The 20,416-nt window shown below is 34.8% G+C and overlaps 4 protein-coding genes across 6 annotated transcripts; 2 read left to right on the plus strand and 2 right to left on the minus strand.

Moving 5' to 3' along the window:
* Positions 1–993: 993 nt before the first annotated feature.
* Positions 994–2,169, minus strand: LOC110806538 (agamous-like MADS-box protein AGL29). Its single transcript, XM_088214662.1, has one exon. The coding sequence runs from the start codon at positions 1,825–1,827 to the stop codon at positions 1,189–1,191; it is 639 nt and encodes a 212-aa protein (XP_088070788.1). The 5' UTR covers positions 1,828–2,169; the 3' UTR covers positions 994–1,188.
* Positions 2,170–2,638: 469 nt separating this feature from the next.
* On the plus strand, positions 2,639–9,567 carry LOC110806516 (protein ACTIVITY OF BC1 COMPLEX KINASE 7, chloroplastic-like). 2 transcript variants are annotated; one of them, XM_022031407.2, is made up of 18 exons: positions 2,640–3,140; positions 3,229–3,372; positions 3,608–3,733; positions 3,833–3,920; positions 3,992–4,085; positions 4,186–4,279; positions 4,464–4,518; positions 4,640–4,731; positions 4,861–5,031; positions 5,266–5,322; positions 5,590–5,673; positions 6,041–6,125; positions 6,242–6,303; positions 6,404–6,472; positions 6,662–6,766; positions 6,899–7,046; positions 7,349–7,444; positions 9,428–9,567. In XM_022031407.2, the coding sequence occupies exons 1-17, from the start codon at positions 2,793–2,795 to the stop codon at positions 7,420–7,422; spliced, it is 1,896 nt and encodes a 631-aa protein (XP_021887099.2). In that variant the 5' UTR covers positions 2,640–2,792; the 3' UTR covers positions 7,423–7,444; positions 9,428–9,567. The 2 variants fall into 2 exon arrangements, with proteins under 2 accessions (XP_088071863.1, XP_021887099.2); XM_088215737.1 differs by lacking the exon at positions 9,428–9,567 and having other exon boundaries at positions 2,639–3,140; positions 3,608–3,736; positions 7,317–7,414.
* LOC110806548 (Protein kinase superfamily protein) lies at positions 9,451–15,298 on the plus strand. The gene is made up of 17 exons (XM_022031442.2): positions 9,451–10,029; positions 10,121–10,264; positions 10,396–10,521; positions 10,899–10,986; positions 11,494–11,587; positions 11,758–11,851; positions 11,991–12,045; positions 12,156–12,247; positions 12,417–12,587; positions 13,133–13,189; positions 13,371–13,454; positions 13,788–13,872; positions 14,026–14,087; positions 14,217–14,288; positions 14,456–14,560; positions 14,780–14,921; positions 15,039–15,298. The coding sequence occupies exons 1-17, from the start codon at positions 9,451–9,453 to the stop codon at positions 15,110–15,112; spliced, it is 2,124 nt and encodes a 707-aa protein (XP_021887134.2). The 3' UTR covers positions 15,113–15,298.
* LOC110806547 (Pentatricopeptide repeat (PPR) superfamily protein) lies at positions 15,256–19,572 on the minus strand. Of its 2 annotated transcripts, none has more exons than XM_088215736.1 (2): positions 16,156–19,572; positions 15,256–15,767 (listed from the first exon to the last, which is right to left on the minus strand). In XM_088215736.1, exon 1 carries the CDS (start codon positions 19,452–19,454, stop codon positions 16,365–16,367), a length of 3,090 nt encoding a protein of 1,029 aa, XP_088071862.1. In that variant the 5' UTR covers positions 19,455–19,572; the 3' UTR covers positions 15,256–15,767; positions 16,156–16,364. The 2 variants fall into 2 exon arrangements, with proteins under 2 accessions (XP_088071862.1, XP_021887133.2); XM_022031441.2 differs by having other exon boundaries at positions 15,256–18,996; positions 19,121–19,261.
* Positions 19,573–20,416: the final 844 nt, after the last annotated feature.

Raw genomic sequence — 20,416 nt, forward strand, 5'->3', positions numbered from 1 at the left:
TTTTTTTAAATCTGGATCGTTCATTACATTTGATTTCGACCGTCTAATCGCATTTAAAGGTAAAACGAATCTGAACTGTTCATTGTGTTTTGATCTCGACCGTATGATCGCATTTAAAGAGAGAACGAATTTAGACTATTCATCGCGTTTAATCGTGACCATCCGTTCGCGCTTGAGGAGGGAACGAATCTGGATCGTCTGTGCGCGCGGGAACGCATCCGAGCCATCATATTGCGGGCACGCAGATTGCCAACGTGGTACCAAGTCAATGTGCCTTGCCACGCGGCGCGTTCTGCTTCGTCGAGGCTGCTGACTTAGTGGTCCTACGTGGTATATTTTTTTTAATTGTGTTTTAACCTCCAGTTTCTGATTTTTCTTTCAAAAATATTATTCGAACCTAAATTTTCTCATCTTTTTCCATAACTGTTTTCAATTTCATCATCCATATATTTTTTTTTTATAATTTTACATTAAATAAAAATTTAAAAATTATATTTTTATATATTTTTTTAAACTTTAAAATTAATTCCGGACTAAATTCTGGATCCAGATATTACATATTTATTGATTGAGCCTTGCTCAAATTTAAATCTAACGAAGCTGGTTTACCTTAGAAATAATGTTTTAAACAAATAAAATTTGATATGGTGACTATTTCTACTCTTTTTGTTGTGTTGCAGAGTCAATTTCCACCATTGCAAGTTTATACGAATTAAAGTATATTAAACAAATTTAGAGAATTGACATTAAAAATAGGTTTTTAGGTACATGAAAAGAACAGTTTTCACTTATATATTTATAATAAAATTTGTATCTTTTTAATTAAAATAAATAATAAATTTCATGTAAATGTTATATTTGTACCCGAAATAATTTTTTAAGTAACAGTTTACTCTTATATATGCCAACTGAATATACTACTTTAATATGTGAAGCATACATAACTATTAAATAATTAAAAATTAAAAATTAAAAAACAATATGAGCAGTATACTCATTTACAAAATTGTATAACAAAGTTAATAAATTATTACATTAAAAAATAGATCTAATAATAATATTCGTAGTTCTACTGAAAGGAAAAAATAATAATAATAATTAATATTTACTATAAATATTTTTTATCTCACTAACTGTTAATCTTGGTAAAAATAAAATTCACCAAACAGGTGATCATGACTATGATGATCAGTGAAGAGAGGAAGGCTGATCGTCGGCCATCTCTTCCGCTCTCTTACCCACCTTCTCTCTCAATGCGTTGATCGCCTCTTCATATTTTTCCAGCTCCTCCAAGCTCATCCTCTCAATCTCCTGATCCCACCAACAGTACTCCCCCTCCTCGCTCGTACACCCTCCTTCCTTCTTCATCTTCTTCTCCTCCTCCAGCCTTGAAACCGACTCCATGTACTGCTGTTTCGCCATTGACAGCATCCTGTTGTAGTTGTTCCGGTTTCCTGCTTCTTCTGCTGACGACGATGCTTCTCCCGAAAGGTATTTCTGGATGACAACGTCCTCGTGGGGGCTGCCGAAAGTAAAAAGCTTTCCTCGTCGGGAGAATGTTACGATCCCAATCTCCACGCCGCAGAGCTCGCACAGCTCCGACGCTTTCTTGAACAATCCCATTCTGCGTTTAGAAAAGGTTACTTGTCTTCTACTTTCGTCTGTCACCATCTTTATTTCCACCTTCTGTCGTCCTCTTCTTCTCGAGTTCGAAGCTTCAGGGACCGGCAAGACTAGGGGGATGGAGATATCTGCTGCATCAGAGTGGGAAACGAAAGGATCCATGGCGGTCGAGAGATGATCTACGCGAATCATGTTCACGTACATATATATATATATATATATATATAATCTTCTTTTGGGATAAGCCGACGGTCTGTGATGAATTATTAATTCGTTTATTGTCGTTTTTTAGCCGTTAGATTAGACAATTCTTGGGCATGCAATGAAGAGTTTAATTTTTCCTTAATGGGATTCTCTGGAAATTTTATTACCCGCATAAAGTGGAAACCGGGAAACTAATTTGGAAAAAGAAATTAACCTTATTTTGGAAAAAAAAAAATGTAGTTTAATTTAGAATCCTCTAATTTAATTTGGGAAAGTAATATCATGCAATCCCATTAATTAATCATAATCGATGGAGTCAATGATGTTGAGTTATTTTTTAGAATTAATAGTCATTGGTGTTTGCACATATAATAATTTCAGTTTTTTTAGAATTAACATAAAAAATTTTAATTGATTTTTTTCTTAAACCAGAAGTTTTTGAAGATTTATCTGAAAATTTTGTTTTGTTTCTGTCATGTCAAGGCCGTAATTTTTTTTTTTCTGTAAATCTTTTAGTCTTAACGTGAGCTTTTTTTTTTTTTTTTGTTTACCTAATTGGAAAAAAATAATTTCACAAAACATATCTTGCCGTATGAGAATATAAAAATAAAAAAGGATTAATATAAGATTTTGCGATCGTGTGTGGTAGTTGAGTACAGGATCAACAAATTATTGGTGTTGAAAAGAATTGATAAATAATCCAAATAGTAGCTTGCTTTGACCAAAAAAAAAAAAAAAGAGAAAGAAATAATCCAAACAGTGCCTTAAACTTGTCTATATAAAATATAAAACTGTACATATCACCTGCCCCATCCTAACTTTTGCTTCTTATTACACGTTTCCTGCTCCTCCCTGAGCTTATTCTTCTTCCTGTCTTAAAAGCCATCTCTTAATCATAATGGTTTTCGACCATCATATATTTATGTATATCTGATTTCAGGTTGTTCATATATATATATATATATATGAAAAGAATGGAGAGTTGTACGATGGGTGTGTCAAGGTCATTAATGAAACTCGATAGGAGATCAAGCAATTGGGTCAGAGCAGTGAGATTTGGAAAAGCAGAAACGAGGAAGATTGTAGAGAGAAGATCATCAAAGGCAAAGGTGAGTGGGAGTGGAAAATCAATAACAATTAGCAGAAAGAAAGATTGGAGGGGATGGAGGAAAGTGGGTGATGATGAGAATGAGAATTACAGTGAGGTGGAGAGGAGTCTCCGTGTTGGGTGGTTTGTTGTTTGTTTACAGATGCGTGTAGTGTTGGACAATACCAAATGGTCTTACTTTGGCGGCTTCACGTTGGACAAACAGGTGTCTCCTCCTCTTTTATATGTACACTATAAATGATGTTATATTGGAGAGTACGTATAACATAGGTGTGATATTATTATGACTTCAGAGGGAAAGAAGGGAGAGAACAGCTTCATGGCTGCGGGAACTTTGTTTGGAGCTTGGTCCAACTTTTATCAAATTAGGACAACTATCCTCAACTAGATCAGATCTTCTTCCACCTGAATTTATCCACCAACTCTCTAAGCTGCAGGTTCTTTTGCTTTTTCTTCCAAATTTAAATTTCAAAAATATTATTAAAATTAAATTTTAAGTATAATCTTTTAATAAAAATTAAAGTTATTTTCTAAACATTATACACCCTACAATTTAATATTAAGTATGTTGAAACCTGATTTCGGTTATATTTCTGACTATTTAATTACAAAAAGTATTTTTTAAAACACAAGAACTTAAAAAGACAAAATAATTATAAGTACGTAACACAGGATAGAGTCCCTTACGTTTCGGCAGAGAAAGCAAGAGGCATCATTGAGAGCCAACTTGGGGCCCCTATTGCCCATTTGTTCAAGGAATTTGAGGACCGCCCGATCGCCTCCGCTAGTCTTGGTCAGGTCGTCCGTTTTCTCACACTTTTTTTTTTTTAATAAATAATTTCTTCTAACCAATATTTCATAATTAAAAAAATATATAAACTTTTAAATGAATTATAGGTTCATCGGGCAGTGCTACACAACAGAGAGAAAGTTGTCGTGAAAGTTCAGCGGCCCGGTCTCAAGAGACTTTTCGACATTGATTTAAGTAAACACCCTGCTAATCCTCTTCCTCTCCATAATCACTCATCACTACAACACTTGTATTCTTCTTCTCAGAGAATCTAAAGCTAATCGCACAGTATTTTCAAGCAAGTGAAACATTTAGTGGTGCAACAAGAGATTGGATCGCCATTTATCAAGAATGTGAAAGGTAATCAAATTACTAATTAACCTCTTTTTTCCCGCCCTTCTCAGCTACACTTCCTTATACATGAACGTTCTCTGGCTTGAGATTTCAATGAATTCATCAGGATCTTGTATCAAGAAATCGACTACATAAATGAAGCCAAAAATACCGATACATTTCGTCGGAATTTTCGCAATATTAACTGGGTTCGAGTGCCTGTATGTTTTCCAGCAATCACACGATTATTATTTTTCTTTAATTTTAGATGTTTATTTAGTTATAATGTTCATCAAATTTTTCTATGTTAAATCTCATTATCCTTGAAGAGGCATGACATTTACTTATTCTGAAGTATTTTTCCTTTTTTTTTTTTTTTTTTTTTTTTCTCTTTGTTTGTTGCAGGCGGTGTTTTGGGATTATACTGCCTCAAAGGTATTGACGATGGAATACTTACCAGGTTTTCTATTTGAACTAAAGTTTGCTTAATCTACAATTTATAAACGGGCTGTTCGCTGTCATTTTGAAGCCATACAGTTCATAGTTCATTGATGTCTCTTTATATAACGTTTGAATGGCAGGTATTAAGATCATAGATTTGAATGTGATAGATTCACGGGGTTACTCTCGTTCTCAAATTGCATCACTCCTCACTAAATCCTATCTGATTCAGGCAAGTTAAAATATACAGAATAAGGCAAGAATTTGCCACTGGGTCTCCTCCTCTATCTTGCTATGTGATCTTCGACTTTATTTTAACTGGCAATCTAATGATCTTAGTGGAGTTTGCTGAAATTTTCAGGTTCTAGAGCATGGGTTCTTTCACGCTGATCCTCATCCGGGAAATCTTGCAATTTCTGTGGATAGAGCACTTATCTACTATGATTTTGGAATGATGGGGGAGATCACATCAATCACTCGTCAAAGGTTGCTTAACCTTTTATATGCAGTTCATGAGAAGGATTTAACAAAGGTAATTTACTTTGCAATGTGCTTGTTGTTCCTGCTATCAGGGTAGCTGGTTCTCTGTTTGATTTTTTGTCTCAAAGAGTCTGTAGAGTATAAATTCTCTATGCTACCGTTTTTATAAATCTTAACAGTACTCACATTTTAGGAATAGGGAAACCAAGTCATGTAAATATTGGTAAGTTCTTCCTGTATTAGCCAACTTTCACAGCTCGAAATTGACAATGAGCTGCCTTTGTAGGTCATCAAATGCCTCATAGCTCTTGAAGGACTCAAACCCACATCAGACATATCATCGGTAACCCAACCTGCTTTGTTTATGCTATGTTTGGCCCTAGAACATTTTAGATATAGCAACAAAATTTTCTTACAGCAACTGTATCCTCTCTGTCAATTTATATTATCAAATATCTGTCATTTAACTGTTTATTTGCTATGTGAGTTTTTGCTTCCTCAGAATCCAATTTGCTTCCTTCTGTTTTCGGTCGTATTCTTTTCGTCTTGAGTGATCAAGCAGTCCTAGGTGTCAACCTTATTGAAGGGTGTTCGATTCATTGTATTTTAGGTGAGAAGATCTCTGCAGTTCTTTTTGGAGCATTCACAAATCCATGAGCATGATCATCAACGAACCTTGAATGCAATCGGAGAGGTATATATGCAACAACCACTGATGGAAAGTCAGTCATTTATAAAACAGCTTAATAAGAGACAGTAAGCTGCTGCAGGACTATAGAATTGACTAAAATAGAAACAGAGGACAGGGATGCATTTTTTGGTGGTGAACAAGCAAAAGAACACAAGGATATTTGGCACTTCAAACTGCTAATAATTTGGCTTTCACTATAAAGTAACAGTTGGACCGTTGGATAAGTGTATTAGTTATAAGTGTGTTTCTGACTCTGTTACTTGAATGTGTCTAGTTCTGGATATGACACGTATATTCCCCTTTTGGCTTTGATTGACTTCTCTTGAATGACCTATTACTACTGAAGGGAATTGTGTGTTCCTTATTGCAGGACTTGTTTACAGTAGTTAATGATCAATCCCTCCAACTTCCATCTACAATTACTTTTGTTCTGAAGGCATTTTCAACACTTGAAGGTGCCTCCTCTTTGGCTCTCTTTTATTACACAATAGGTTCGACAATCAATTACTTTGAATGTAAAAACCTGAAAGTAAACATTTTATCAATTCTTTTATTTTATTGTTTAATATAGGTGTTAGCTACACCCTGGATCCAACCTTTTCTTTCCTGAAGGTTGCTGCCCCTTATGCCCAGGTTCTATCATATGTTTACCTAATTCACAATTCTAGTAACAAAAGCTTCTATATACAGTTTGAGACACAGGACTGATATATAGCTCATGCTTTATATATAGGAGCTTATCATTAAACGAGAACAGCATCGCACCCAGAGACTAGAGGATCTTAGGAAACAAGCTGATGATGTACTACTACTGCAATTCTTTCTCTTACATCTCAGTTTGATCACTTCCGTTCTCTCTACTTTGAAATCCTTCATCCTTTCTTTGTTTGTGGTCAATTGCAAATTCTATTTGGCGGTAGTTAGTAAAATTCTTCATCACCATTAGTGCTAAAAATATTAAAAGCTTATCCATGTAAAATATTAATTTCAGGTAAGAACTTGGACAACATCAATGCCATACAAAGTTCAGCAAATACACCAATTCATGAGTGAACTTGAATCAGGAGAGTTAAAACTTGGTGCTCGGGTACTTGAGGTAACCAAATAACTTGTTATGTGTAAATATGGGAGACTAACTTCTTTGCTACATAGAACCTATATAAGTTTGTTTTGTGGCATTTGATACTCTTATTCTAATGTCTAGCTATCATGATTTTGGTGTTTACAGTCTGAAAGAGCAGCTAAGAGATCAAGCAGAATGCAGATGGCAACCATGTATGCAGTGTTAGGAAGTATCCTGGTAGAGCTTGGGGTTACGCTCACTGTTCTCATTGAAGGTAGCCAAGCAATTGCAAATGTGTCATTTTTTGGGGCAGGTGAGTTTTGAACCCTTCTCTGAAAGGTAGCAAACCTTGAAAAAGAATTTAGTACAGGCGATATACTGCCCTTCTAAAAAAATTTTAAAAATCAAAATAAAAGCTTTTCCCCTAAATTTTTTTAGAGTTATACTTACATACCCACAATTTTTTTAACTAGATCTTTTTAATAATTTCTTATTCAACTAAATTTTGTGACACTCCTTGTTTTGGTTAACTTTACTTGTTTGTCAGATTAAATACCAATTCGAGACTTTACTTGTTTGTCAGATTATATGACGAATTACTTTCCGAAAATACAGGAGTTTGTATGATGCTTTTTCTTTGGTCAATGCAAAAAGTGAAGCACCTGGATGAATTTGAGAAAATGATATGACCCTTGGGCTCTGAAAGTCGAGGTTTGTCACATAAGTTTGATAAATATATGTAATTATCAATATTCTATCATTTAATTGTCCAACTTTACATATGAACTCGAAGAACAAGAAATTGTGTTCTTTTAATTTTTTAAATGTAAAATTGCTTAAAATCTAGAAAGCTACCAATGAGGTGTGTATCAAACAAATATTTTTCACTGATCTTCCCGCTTGGTATTTCCTCTATGACAATTCAAACTAACAAGAATATCAATTAAAACAAGCCTATCCGGCAAAATTGTTTATCCACAGTAAGAGCTCTCAAAATTAATTCTTTATTATAGATAGAGAGCATAAGTAAGCAATTGAACAAAGTAGTTAGTTGGTGGCGTAAAAGCGACTAATTTCACTTTATCATTGCTTGTCCCACATTGACGGTGAAACAAGATGGAGGGTCCCTTGTTGTCATAAAAGACAAAAAATTTGCTCTTTTATGGTTTGTTTTTTCTTTTTATCTTTTTGTGTTACTTTCTTAAAGTTTATAATTTTTATTGTAATGTTTGAAATCATAGGCTAAGTAAGCCGAATCTCGTTAAAATTTTAAATTTTTATCTAAAGAAATTTAATTTACACTTTTCTATTTATATCAGTTTTTAAATAAAGTGTTAATTCATGTAATTTTTTATTCTGTTTACAAAAATTTATAGATACTAAAGGATAGTAAAAAATAAGGAATGAATAGTAAAACAAAAAATTTTGTGTGTGTGTGTGTGTGTATATATATATATATATGTATGTATGTATGTGCACTACTACAATCTTTTTACAAAAGTATCATGCAAAAACCTGTAAATTATATTTTACAAAACGTTTATGTAACTATAGCATCACCATAAACAATTATAGTAAGGACTATCATTGCTCTGCCATTAAAATTATATATCGCCATTATGAATTCCCCAAAATAATTTTAATATTTATTTAGTTGAAAATCGTTAGCTGTCACCCCCAAACCCACATGCCATTCACGTGCGATCCTTACACCAATTTGGAAACAAAGAAAATCTAAAACTACAAACTAGAGTTATCATTCTTTCACCAACGAATCCAACCTCAGCCTCAAGATTCCGTTTAACTAACGTCCAATCAAAACTCTGCAGTGACCAAATTTTTGTACTACCCGGGTGAGTTAATTGATCTCTCAACCCGTATGTGAAAAAGAAACTGAACACGCTCCAATAAACTCGAATGGTGGTTGTCCTGAACCGATCGCTCCTCTCTGATTTGTCGTCACCAAATAAAAGAGAGTGAAAATCTAATTATTCCTTTCCCAAACAATGTCTTAGAGGCTTGAACGACTGTGCTTAGCAACCAGGACACGCCACGCCATTCAACTCAGCTAGCTGGTGCATGTTCACTGTTGAAGAATTTCAAACATCTTCTTTACTGTTGGACTAGTGAGTTTCAATTCTCGTTCTTTTCCTCCTTAAGCCCAATAAGTTTCATCCTTCGAGTCATGAGATTGAATCGTTAAAGTGTATCAAAGGGTGCTTTTTCATCGGGATAAAGGAGTCGAGTCAAGGTCAAGAAGTCATTTCTTTCTTCCTCATCTCCTTTCAGTGGCTATTTCTCAATTGAGTTCTGCCTGATCAGTTTTTTTTTTTCTTTTATGATAGAATTCTGGTTGTTCAAATTGTTTTTTGTTACTAGCCTGCCGGTTTTGATCATTTGCACCTTCAATTCCTAATGGGCATTTTGTCGTTGTCAGTTGATTATACGAGATGTTAATTTGTGTTGTGAAGTTTTCTATTCTCGGGTTTATCTATTAAATGCATGGCTAAGTAATGGAATATGTGTATATGGATTGGCAACAACTCGTATGTTGTCACTGGGTTCTATGTCTTTATATATGATATTATAAGTACTTATATCGATACATATATGTATAAATATATTTGAATCTGTCAGTTCTGAGTTCTATTATTTGTAATAGTCTTTACCTAATTTTCTTGTTAATTACACCAGCCTGTAGGTCTTTTATTGCTTAAATGGCAGCAGTGTTGGCTTCAAATAGCTGTTATTGCCGCAATATTGAATCAAATAATCTTGGGAGGTCAATGAATGGTCTTAGTTTTTCAAGCTCAGTTTCAAGTCAGTCAGTGCAATTTGAGAGGCAAACCGGTACCCCAGAAATGACCAATAGATCTGTTAAATTGCTAGTAGAAATGAGACAGACTGAATCACCTTCGAGATTAGGAACCAATGGAAGAGCAATTAAAATGGTACCAGCAAGCGAAGTGATGAAGAGGAAAATTCCACCTTCCACAAATGGTAAAGTAGAGAAAGTGAATGGTGTAAATCAAATTGTAAATGGGGCAAATATGGTTGGGAAATCTCCTACATCGGCTCTGGTTAAGGCCCCAAAAAGTAGAGAGTCTAAGAAACTTCCTCCTACAGAAGACCTAAGGGTTCTGCCCTCGGATGAAAGTTTCAGTTGGGCTAATGAGAACTACAATTCTGTGCAAAGGTCTATAGACGTTTGGTCTTTCGTTATTTCTTTAAGGGTCAGAGTCCTGTTCGATAACGCGAAGTGGGCGTATATAGGTGGATTCACAGAAGAAAAACAGGTGAATTATGCTGCTTTTTGGAAATCTGGAGTGATATTTTGCTGCCATCATGTCAACTTTGGTTCTTATAAGTTATGTCTATCTAATTCAGAAAAATAGGAGGAGAAAAACTGCCTCGTGGCTACGAGAGCGTGTATTGCAGCTTGGTCCAACCTTCATCAAACTTGGACAATTGTCTTCAACAAGGTCAGATCTATTCCCACGGGAATTTGTGGATGAGCTAGCCAAGCTACAGGTATTTGAAATTTCTTTTCTGTGTTTGTTCTCATTAGATGCATGTCTTACAGTGATCTTCGGAGTTCTGATTATTAATTCCTGAATTTTCTTCATGTAAATGATGTTTGTTCTTATATTATGATTCATCAGGATAGGGTCCCTGCTTTCTCACCGAAGAAGGCGAGAAAATTCATTGAGAAGGAACTGGGAGCTCCCGTAGACATACTGTTTAAGGAGTTTGAGGACCAGCCAATTGCCGCTGCTAGTCTTGGTCAGGTGTTTGATTGATGTTTATGTATCCATGCTTTTCCTCGTCAAAAGCTTCAAACTATTTTCTGTATTTTTTATACTTAGGTTTCTTCATGAATATCATTGCGCTTCTGAATGCACTGTTTGGTTAGCTACTAAGGAGTTATTTACTTGGAAAGGAAGTAGGAAAGAGAATTTGAATAATAGCCAGATAGATAACTGATAATTGCTTATGAATCTTTTGTTTTCACGTTTGCTAGTAAGAGAGATGAAAAATGTAGTTTTGGATTTTCACAAAGTTTCTGACTAATATCCTTCTGTGAACTCAGTTTTTACCTTCAATTGTTACTGAAGTTGCTGATTTTAACTTGGAGGATCTTTTTGACATTGATTTTAACTTGTAGGTACATCGGGCTGTGCTGCCAAATGGAGAGAAAGTAGTTGTGAAAGTTCAAAGACCTGGTTTGAAGAAGCTTTTTGACATTGATTTGCGTAAGTCTACTTGTTTTCTGTCAATTTCATCATATTGATCATGAAGTGGATATTTTGTAAGTACAGTTCGTTTTTAGTTATCTTTCTTTTCATTAAATTCTTTCATTATCTGGGTTCATTACAAACTGTTTTATGGCAAAATATATTGATCAACTTCTCTAGACAGTCAGTGGTACAATTTCTTTTGGTGTCAAAATCAACTGGTTCATGAACTTACGAGATAATATAGATGTGCTTGGGAATTTTTTCCTCTCCATACAAAACCATACTCTCATGAGTTAAAAATGAATGAAAGACACCTCATGTCAGGATTCACTTAAAAGGTGGACGTCTATTTTCATTTAAATGAGAGAGTTCAGATGATATATGCATCTTTATGCATTTTTTCTCTTGATCTTTTTCCAAAAGATGTAGTATGAATTTATAGATTGACTAAATATATCTGCTTCTTATACTGTTGCATGAACAATCAAGATTAGTGTTTTCATAGCTTATTCTTCTATCCAGGAAATTTGAAGCTAATTGCAGAGTACTTTCAGAAAAGTGAAACATTTGGAGGCCCAACAAGAGATTGGATTGGCATCTATGAAGAATGTTCCACGTAAGTGGTAACCTAGCTGGGAAGATGATGTAAAACTTATTTAGCACAAAATATTTATCCATCATTCTGCATAATGTTGACACCCTTACAAATAAGTCCCTACTAAATTGTTGTCTCTATTCTCTTGTCTAGCCTGAACATGATTATTAGTTTGAATGCATTGATTCCAGGATCTTGTATCAAGAGATTGATTACATAAATGAAGGGAAAAATGCTGATAGATTCCGCCGAGATTTTCGGAATATAAAGTGGGTCCGAGTACCTGTATGTTTCCTGCTTCTAGACTATGAAAAGATGATGCGTATGAACTAATTTTCAGATATATATATATATATATATGAATATACTGAAGTTAAAACCAGTAGACTCATTTTTACTCTGAATTTCTTGTTTTTATATGTAGTTGGTTTATTGGGATTATACTGCCACAAAAGTATTGACACTGGAGTATGTCCCAGGTTTCTATCTAAACTGTTGTGCTTTATTCACCCACTATCTGTACTCGTAAGCCTTTACCGTTCAAAGACCTTTGGAACTGATTCTAGACATGAAATGTACCTATTTACAGGTATTAAGATAAATAAGTTGGATGCAATAGATTCACGAGGCTACAATCGTTCTACAATCTCATCGCGTGCTATTGAGTCATATTTGATTCAGGTAAATGAAACAACCATGTCTCTGTATATCAATGTCTCCTAATTTCTGGATATAAGATAATGACTACTGATGCCACAAAACAAGTCCCCTAATCTCATTTTTGCAGCCTCATGGTTGTATTAGTTATATTATGCTTAATCTAAAGACTTGTGATTTTCTAAATATATAGATTCTGAAGACTGGTTTCTTTCATGCCGACCCTCATCCTGGAAATCTTGCTATTGATGTGGATGAAGCACTCATCTATTATGATTTTGGTATGATGGGCGAAATCAAATCCTTTACCCGGGGGAGATTGCTTGACCTTTTCTATGCTGTATATGAAAAAGATGCAAAAAAAGTAATACTTTCTTATCTCTAAATACTATTGATTTTCAAATTTGGTTTAAATTCTGAATTATTTTGAAGAAATTAAGGGCCAATTCTCAACTTAATAATTTATTCAAGGATATATACATACAATATTGCTTAGGTTAGATTTTCTATTTTACTATTTTTCCTTTCATTCTCTGTACGTATAACTTCTCAAATTACTTTTCCTCCAAAATAAAATAAAATAACTTACCTAGTCCCTTACATGACAAGAAATTCTTTTGATATCATCATCAAATAATTTTCTTAAAACAAAAAAATACCAAGTACTGAAATTGAGAAATTTTGTCTCTTGCAAGTATGGTACATCCACTGTATCATGTCATTATAAGTTGAATCACTTTTATATTGCAGGGACTAATAGACTTATTAGTCTTCTATTATCATTTCTTGCACTTTTTTGGCCATCTCAGCACTAATTGCAGTATCTAAGATATAGCCAAAATAGTTCTGTTTTATCCAACTGAGTCTCCATTTTGCCATGGCGAAGACTGACAAGGAGCTGCTTTGCAGGTTATCCAAAGCCTCATCGATCTTGAAGCACTTCAACCTACAGGGGATATGTCATCAGTAAGCTAGCTTGATCACTCCATTAACTTTTATGAACAAGGAATTTCTCATCAGTAGTGTGGTTGTCCCTGTCCCTTTCAGTTTTAGTTGTATGTCTTGTTCAGATCCTCTGCATGTATAAGGGCTATCCAAGCTTTCACTTTAGTTTTGCGAATTATCTTATGTACATTTTCTATTTTAGGTTAGAAGATCTGTGCAGTTCTTCTTAAACAATCTATTGGGCCAGAAACCAGATCAGCAGCAGACTTTAGCTGCAATCGGAGAGGTATGAAAAAAAATGGAGAAAGTCCTCGAGCATGTCAACGGATTGGTGAAGTAGAGAATATTTGTATCTTTTCATGAGACTCTATGTAATTCTTTAATCCTTGCACCATTTCAATAAATATCTAAGGGGAAAAAGAGCCATATAACATTTCAAAATTTTTGGGGATCTATACAGCGATATGCTGGATGAAGATGATTTGGAACAGAGAAATGTTAATTTCTTACCAAGCAGAAGACATGCTGAATCATCTCTCATGCTTATGGTTAACTGATCTATTTATGTTTAATGATTCCTGACGTGCAAATATTTGCTCTCTTTCCCACTCCCTTGTAGGACTTGTTTGCAATAGCGCAAGATCAACCATTCCGGTTCCCATCCACATTTACTTTTGTCATTAGAGCATTTTCAACACTCGAAGGTTTCCTCTCTCTCTCACTCAAAATGACAGGGAAGCACAATCTTTCTAAGAACGGAAGAAGTCTTCTAGTTTATGATTTTCACAAATTAAAAATCTTTGAAAGAAAACTATTCTCTGTTAGTGCTCTTCCCTAAGTATAAATATAACTTGCAGGTATTGGCTACATACTTGATCCAGATTTTTCATTTGTCAAGGTTGCTGCACCTTATGCACAGGTCTTTGTACATATATCTTGACATTTTCCTGGACAATTTGAACCACATTTTTCTTAAAGTCTCTTCCAATACTCGAAAACCTGTCTTTTTTAGATTTTTGCTCCACTAACAGTTCCCTTATATGTACAGGAACTATTAGATCTGAAACAGAACCGTAGTGGAACTCAGCTAGTGCAGGAACTAAGAAAACAGGCTGACGATGTACTGTACTTCACCTGTATTCCCTTTTCTTTAATTTCAATGTTTCAGTTCATAGTTGTACTTGCTGTAAAATACTTGAGCTTCCTCTGATCTCTTTTAAAAGGCATGGGAGGATGTGAAATACTCCATTGACTTTTGACTCTAAAAGCATCTTTGCTTCTTCTCAGGCTAGATCTTCCACAATATCCATGCCATACAGAGTCCAGCAGATAGAAGAAATCGTGAAGCAGCTTGAATCAGGAGATCTAAAACTCAGAGTCCGGGTGCTCGAGGTAAGTGTCTCCTCATGCCTTTAGTAGATAACATGTTTTATACCTCTCAATTATGATTGCATGTAAGTTTGTATCACTGTTTTCTGCTGAGACAACAGAAGTTTAAATTGAAAACTTTTAATAACATTCCTGTTCTTACACATCATAGTAAAACTTTTTGTTCTTGGTTCTCATGTTGCGTTAATTTGATATGCTAATTTTCAATGTTTTGTATACCAGTCGGAAAGAGCAGCTAGGAAAGCAACCATATTGCAGATGGCAACTATATATACAGTCTTAGGAGGTACCTTGTTAAACCTTGGGCTCACCTTGAGCACTCAAGGAAGTCAAATTGTTGCAAATGGATCATTTATTGGCGCAGGTAAGAACACATCTTCTCATCCCAAAACAACGCCATGTTTAAAAGACATTTTTTACCAAATTCTTTTCTTCTAGCTGATTGATTTTTATTTTTTTTACTTTATTTCTGCAAATGCAGGAGTTTTTATGACATTGCTTCTTAGGTCTATGCAAAGGGTGAAGAAACTGGATAAATTTGAGAAAATGATATGACTATTTCAGCCGAGCAAATAAGTGGCTCCAGTGTAGAATCAATTTTTATGCCAACTCCCATTTATTCTTTTGATTCTTATGTCACAGAATAAAACTGAAAGTGTAATTTAAATGACAGTAATTCAATAGGTGCATAATGAAAATTCATGTGAATAAATATACATAAAATTGAAAATCTCTTTTGCACCTTAGAAGTTCATTTACTAAGCTCTGTTTGCTTTAAGTATTATCAAGCAACAAGCTAGTCCTTCTCCTTCTAACTTTCCTTATCCCCAGCTTCAATTTGGGATATCTAAACTTTCAGAATTAGACATAACAAATTATACATAAAAAGTCATCATACCGAGGGGCATATTGAAGCAGAGACAAAATAGAACAAACTGCATTGCAGATAACTAGCGACTTTCAGGACCATCTTCGAGATTAAAAACATCAATTCTTCTCTCACCTCTGCAATACCAATTGGCAGAGGAAAATGCTAGCCAAGCATCATGTACTCCCCATTAAACTGTCAGGCTTAACATAAAGCAAACAAGACTCCTCTCCTAGGACTTGAAAGAGGTTATGCCAGCCATAAAAATGAAAATTTCAAGAACTTCTGCTAATGACATGACACTCCTGCCTAATATACTGGCCTAGACTATCAAACTGAAACCTGAAGAATGTGTACAGAAATCAATTTCCATTATATGGTTGCACATGAAAAAGAAAAAGACCAGCGTTTGTTCTTTGGAAATCAATTTCCATTAAGTGGGTCGCCAAGGTGTAATTAACTCAACGATCTGCTGGTTTAGGGTTTGAGTTTGTTGGGTTTGTTTGTACAGAAAGGATGCAGAACTAATCTTAAGCAGAAGTTAAAATAGCATCTAATGTGTTTTGGTCAGCAGCTGGGTATGGTTTCATACAGTAATTTGTTTTTGTAATTTTGTTTTGGCTGATATGTAGTGTCAAAGGTATTTGGTTCTTTTCTCTGAGGAACATGATTTTCTTGGTTTAATTATAAAATGATGAGTTAATAATCAAAAGAAAAAAACATTCATTACCTTCATGAGTCCCAAATATACCAGCTGGCCTAAACCTCAATCATGGGAGTGCAGAAAAGGATGGCCACTGGCTCAGACAGAGCACCAGGGGCTACCATCACTTGACAACTCCATAGAATTTCATCTGATGCAGCTGTTTGGCCAAATCATCCATGAGTGATGGATAAGAAGCAGCACAAAGATAGAAGTTTTCACCTATTTGAACACCCTCATATCTTTTCCTTCATGAGATTTTTGGAATCTTCAACATCTTTAGTGCTTTTATCTCCCCCAACCAAGTCAGCCAAGCTAATGGAGTCTGAAATCCATCCAAACTTTATCATAAGTTCCAAAGCAATTTCAGATTTATCCATAATACCAGCTGCATGAAAACCTTTAGCTATGGAGCTACACAAGGCAAAACTGAGGCTAAGCCCGCTCCTCCCAACTTCATCAAGCAACTTCAATGTTTCAGAAAATTCTTTTTTTTCAAGTAGAGCTCCAATAAGAGCTTCATATGTACACACAGTAAGCGGCATCCCATTCTCCAGCATCACATCTTTCAATTTCAAAGCTTCCATCACATTCCCTTCTGTGCAGTATGCATCAATCATTACACAGTATGTGATTTTATCCGGTTCAATTCTCCTTGCTACCATTTCCTCAAATAGAGCAAAAACTTCAGCTCTATTTCCTATTTTATTGTAACCATTTAAAAGTGAGGTATAAGTTATGGTGGTTGGTAATAGACTCCTTTCCTTCATCTCTACAAATAGTTGCTTTGCTTTGTCCATATTTTGCAATTTACAGTGCTGATCAATTAAAGTTGTGAAGGTGACATGATTAGGCACAACCTGATATTCTACCATTTTTTCCACCAATTGCTCGGCTTCATGTAACTTTCCATTCTTGCAGAGGCCTTCTATCCATGTGTTAAAAGAGAGAGTTGTAGTCATGCCCTTCTGTAACATAAGCTCAAATAGCTCTAATGCTTTCTCCAATTTTCCATCTTTGCAGCATCCACTGAGAAGGGCATTGTAGACAAAACTATCTGGTTTGACATCTCTCAGTGACATCTCATTTAGTAATTGGAATGCTTCAGTTATATTTCCAGATTTGCAATAACCATCAATCATTGTAGTGTATGTCACATTATTGGGGATCAATCCATTTTCCAGAATGCAATCAAACAACTTCTTAGCTCTTTCTATATCACCTGCCTTGCAAAGCCCATTAATCAATACATTGTAAGTAACAATATTTGGTCTGATTTCTTTTACGTGCATCTCATCAAGAACTTGAAAAGCCCTCTCTGTCTCACCTAGTTTGCAGAAACCAGTGATGACAGAGTTGTAAGTATAAACATCTGGAACTAAGCCCTTCTCACAAAGTTCTGAGAAGACATCTAAAGCTTCTTGCATTTTTCCATTCCTTGAGAGGCCATTAATGAGTACACTGTAAGTTTGAACATCTGCAAGAACTCCTCGAGCAAGCATACTCCTAAATATAGAGAATGCTTCTGTTGTATTTCCTTCTTTGCAGTGTCCATCAATCAAAACTGTGTAAATTACATCATTAGGCATTACACCACAATCTAGCATCATATTAAAGCACCCGTGAGCCATCTGCATCTCCCCCACCCTGCTATACCCATGGATGAAAGCTCCATACGTGTAAGAATTTGGCTTTAGTCCTTTATCCAGAATTTCAACCAAGTAAGTCCTTGCTTCTTCCATCTTTTTGGCTTTGCAGAGACCAATTATGAGCGAATTGTAGCAAACTACGTCTGGCATAATCCCTTCTTTCTTCATATTTTCCAACAGCTGTCTTGCTTTTACAAGTTTACCTTCCCTAGTATAACCTGAAAGCAAAGTTGTATAGATAATGGCATTGGGCCTCAAACCCATTGCAGTCATTTCCTCCCAAACAGCATCAGCTTGCTGGAGATCTCCAACACGACATAGTGCATTAATTATCACACTGTAAGTTATCACAGTGGGAGCTATATTTTTCTTCTTCATAACATTAAGAACTTCAAAAGCTCTAGCCATATTACCTTCTCGACAAAAGCCTTCAATCAACAAACTATAAGTTCTTGAATTTGGTATCATACCCATCCTGGCTATTTCATTTAGAACTTCATTTGCTTTATCTATCTTCCCAGACTTACAAAGCCCATTAAGCAGCATGTTATATATGAGAAGGTCTACACTAACTCCAGAAGCAAGCATTTCATCCTTAATCCTAAAAGCCTCTTCTAGGTCACCTTGCTTTACAAACCCATCAATTAGAGAATTATATACGAATGCATTTGGTTTTAAACCCTTTCCAATCATCTCAGAAACAACCAACTTTGCATCTCCCAATCTCTTTTCTGCACAAAACCCATTAATAAAAGCCACGTAAGTGTAACTATCAGGCAAGAACCCCTTCTTAACCATTGCTGTCTTCATTTCAACAGCTTCATCAAGCTTTCCTGCTCTTATTAACCCACAGATAACGACATTGTAAATGACCACATTGGGGCTGCATCCCTTCTCCTCCATCTCATAAAAAACTCTTTTTGCCTCTTTAACATTATTATCCTTAAAATGAGCTCCAATGATGTTACTGTAGGTATATCCATCAAAAGGCATCTGTCTGTCACGCATTTTATCACATACTTTCCAAAACAACTCCACCTTATTAACCTTTAACAAATCTCTTAACAATGAGTTGCAAGAGAACAAACTAGGCAAAAAGTTGACGTTATCGACACCCAAGAACACATCAACAGCCTCAGCTAGCATTCCCAATTTCCTATAGCCATCAATCAATATATTGAAAACCTCTGAATTGAACCCATCAAAATCCCTACAAGCACTGTCGATAGAACTCAAATTATCTAATGGGGACTTACAACTCTTTATCATGAGGTCAAGAATTTCACTTGCAAGCTTGTACAATTTAGAATTGCAAAGAGAAACAGCAAGAAGAGATAAGATACCCAATTCTTGTCGGTGTTGCTGAGTTCCAATTTTCTGTTGGGACCAGAAGAAAAAGTTGAGAAGGCGCCTCGGGTCGACAGCCCTGTTGTGGTGGATAACGGATCGAATCATCTCCGGGTTAAGCCTTCTGGGTATGTCTGATGAGTCCATGAATAATTGCCAGTCGCTGCGATTGTTGAGAATGTCGCTGATTTCTCTCACTGTATCTTGGGTCTGGATGGCGGCAGCTGCGGTGCTGTAGTCCGTGCAATTGCGAGATACGAGTAAAGTTCTGGAGATCGTGGCATCTGGGTTCTTGAGGACGTGCGGGCTCGCACGTATAAATCTCCACATCTTGGACTTGGGGAGTTTTTTGGCAGAAGAAACAGAGACTCAGTTCTGCAGTAGATGAAACATGAAAGTGACGAAGTGATGATATACCAGTATGCGTGTTGTCCGTCGAGGTTATTAGACGATTTTTGTTTTTGCTGTTCTTTTTAAAAACATTAATATCCCAATTTACATGATTCCCTTTAAATTTAATTAGTATCTTTATATATATAAATATATAATATAATAATGATAATATATATAAAAGTAGTAACAGCAGACGCAATATGGTATTTTCTATTCTTAAAAAGAAAAAATAAAAATAACTGTTGATATGATTATAATTATATATAATATTTTAGATACTCTTAGTTATTTAAATTTTTAAATAAAAAATAAAATTATTATGATAATATATATATGTAATAGTTATTTAGTTAAATTTTTTAAATATAAATATAAAATAAAAATTTAGATAACTATAAATTATTTTAAATATAAAATAAAATTAATAAGATATTTCAAATAAAAATATAATTTAATTTTTAATTAATTATAAATTATGTACTATATAATGGTAAATGAAAAAATGAATTTTATTTTTATAATAGTTATTTATTTAATATTAAAAAGATAATTACTTATTTGAATTCTTCATGTAAAGACCCTAAACTTACATGGAAATAAATTTAAAATTTAAATGCGGAAACAATTAATGGAGTTAATGTTTACATTATTTATTTAATAATTTAAAATGACCAATAGGGATACGAAAGTGTCCCTTCTAAAAAACAAACAAAAATTAAAAAAATAAGATGAAAAGTAAATAATTAAGTATCGTATGACAACCTTCGCTAGCATTTGAAATGAGTATGGGTAGTGAATACACAACTCTCTTATTGATCGAGATCTGGATCTTAATCCTCTTGATCTGAAATAGTTAATAAAATGATGAGTTACACTAACCCAATAAAAATTTCACACTA

This window comes from Carica papaya, chromosome 3, assembly GCF_054855325.1.
Source record: "Carica papaya isolate Zhongbai chromosome 3, ASM5485532v1, whole genome shotgun sequence".
Taxonomy (NCBI): Eukaryota; Viridiplantae; Streptophyta; class Magnoliopsida; order Brassicales; family Caricaceae; genus Carica; species Carica papaya.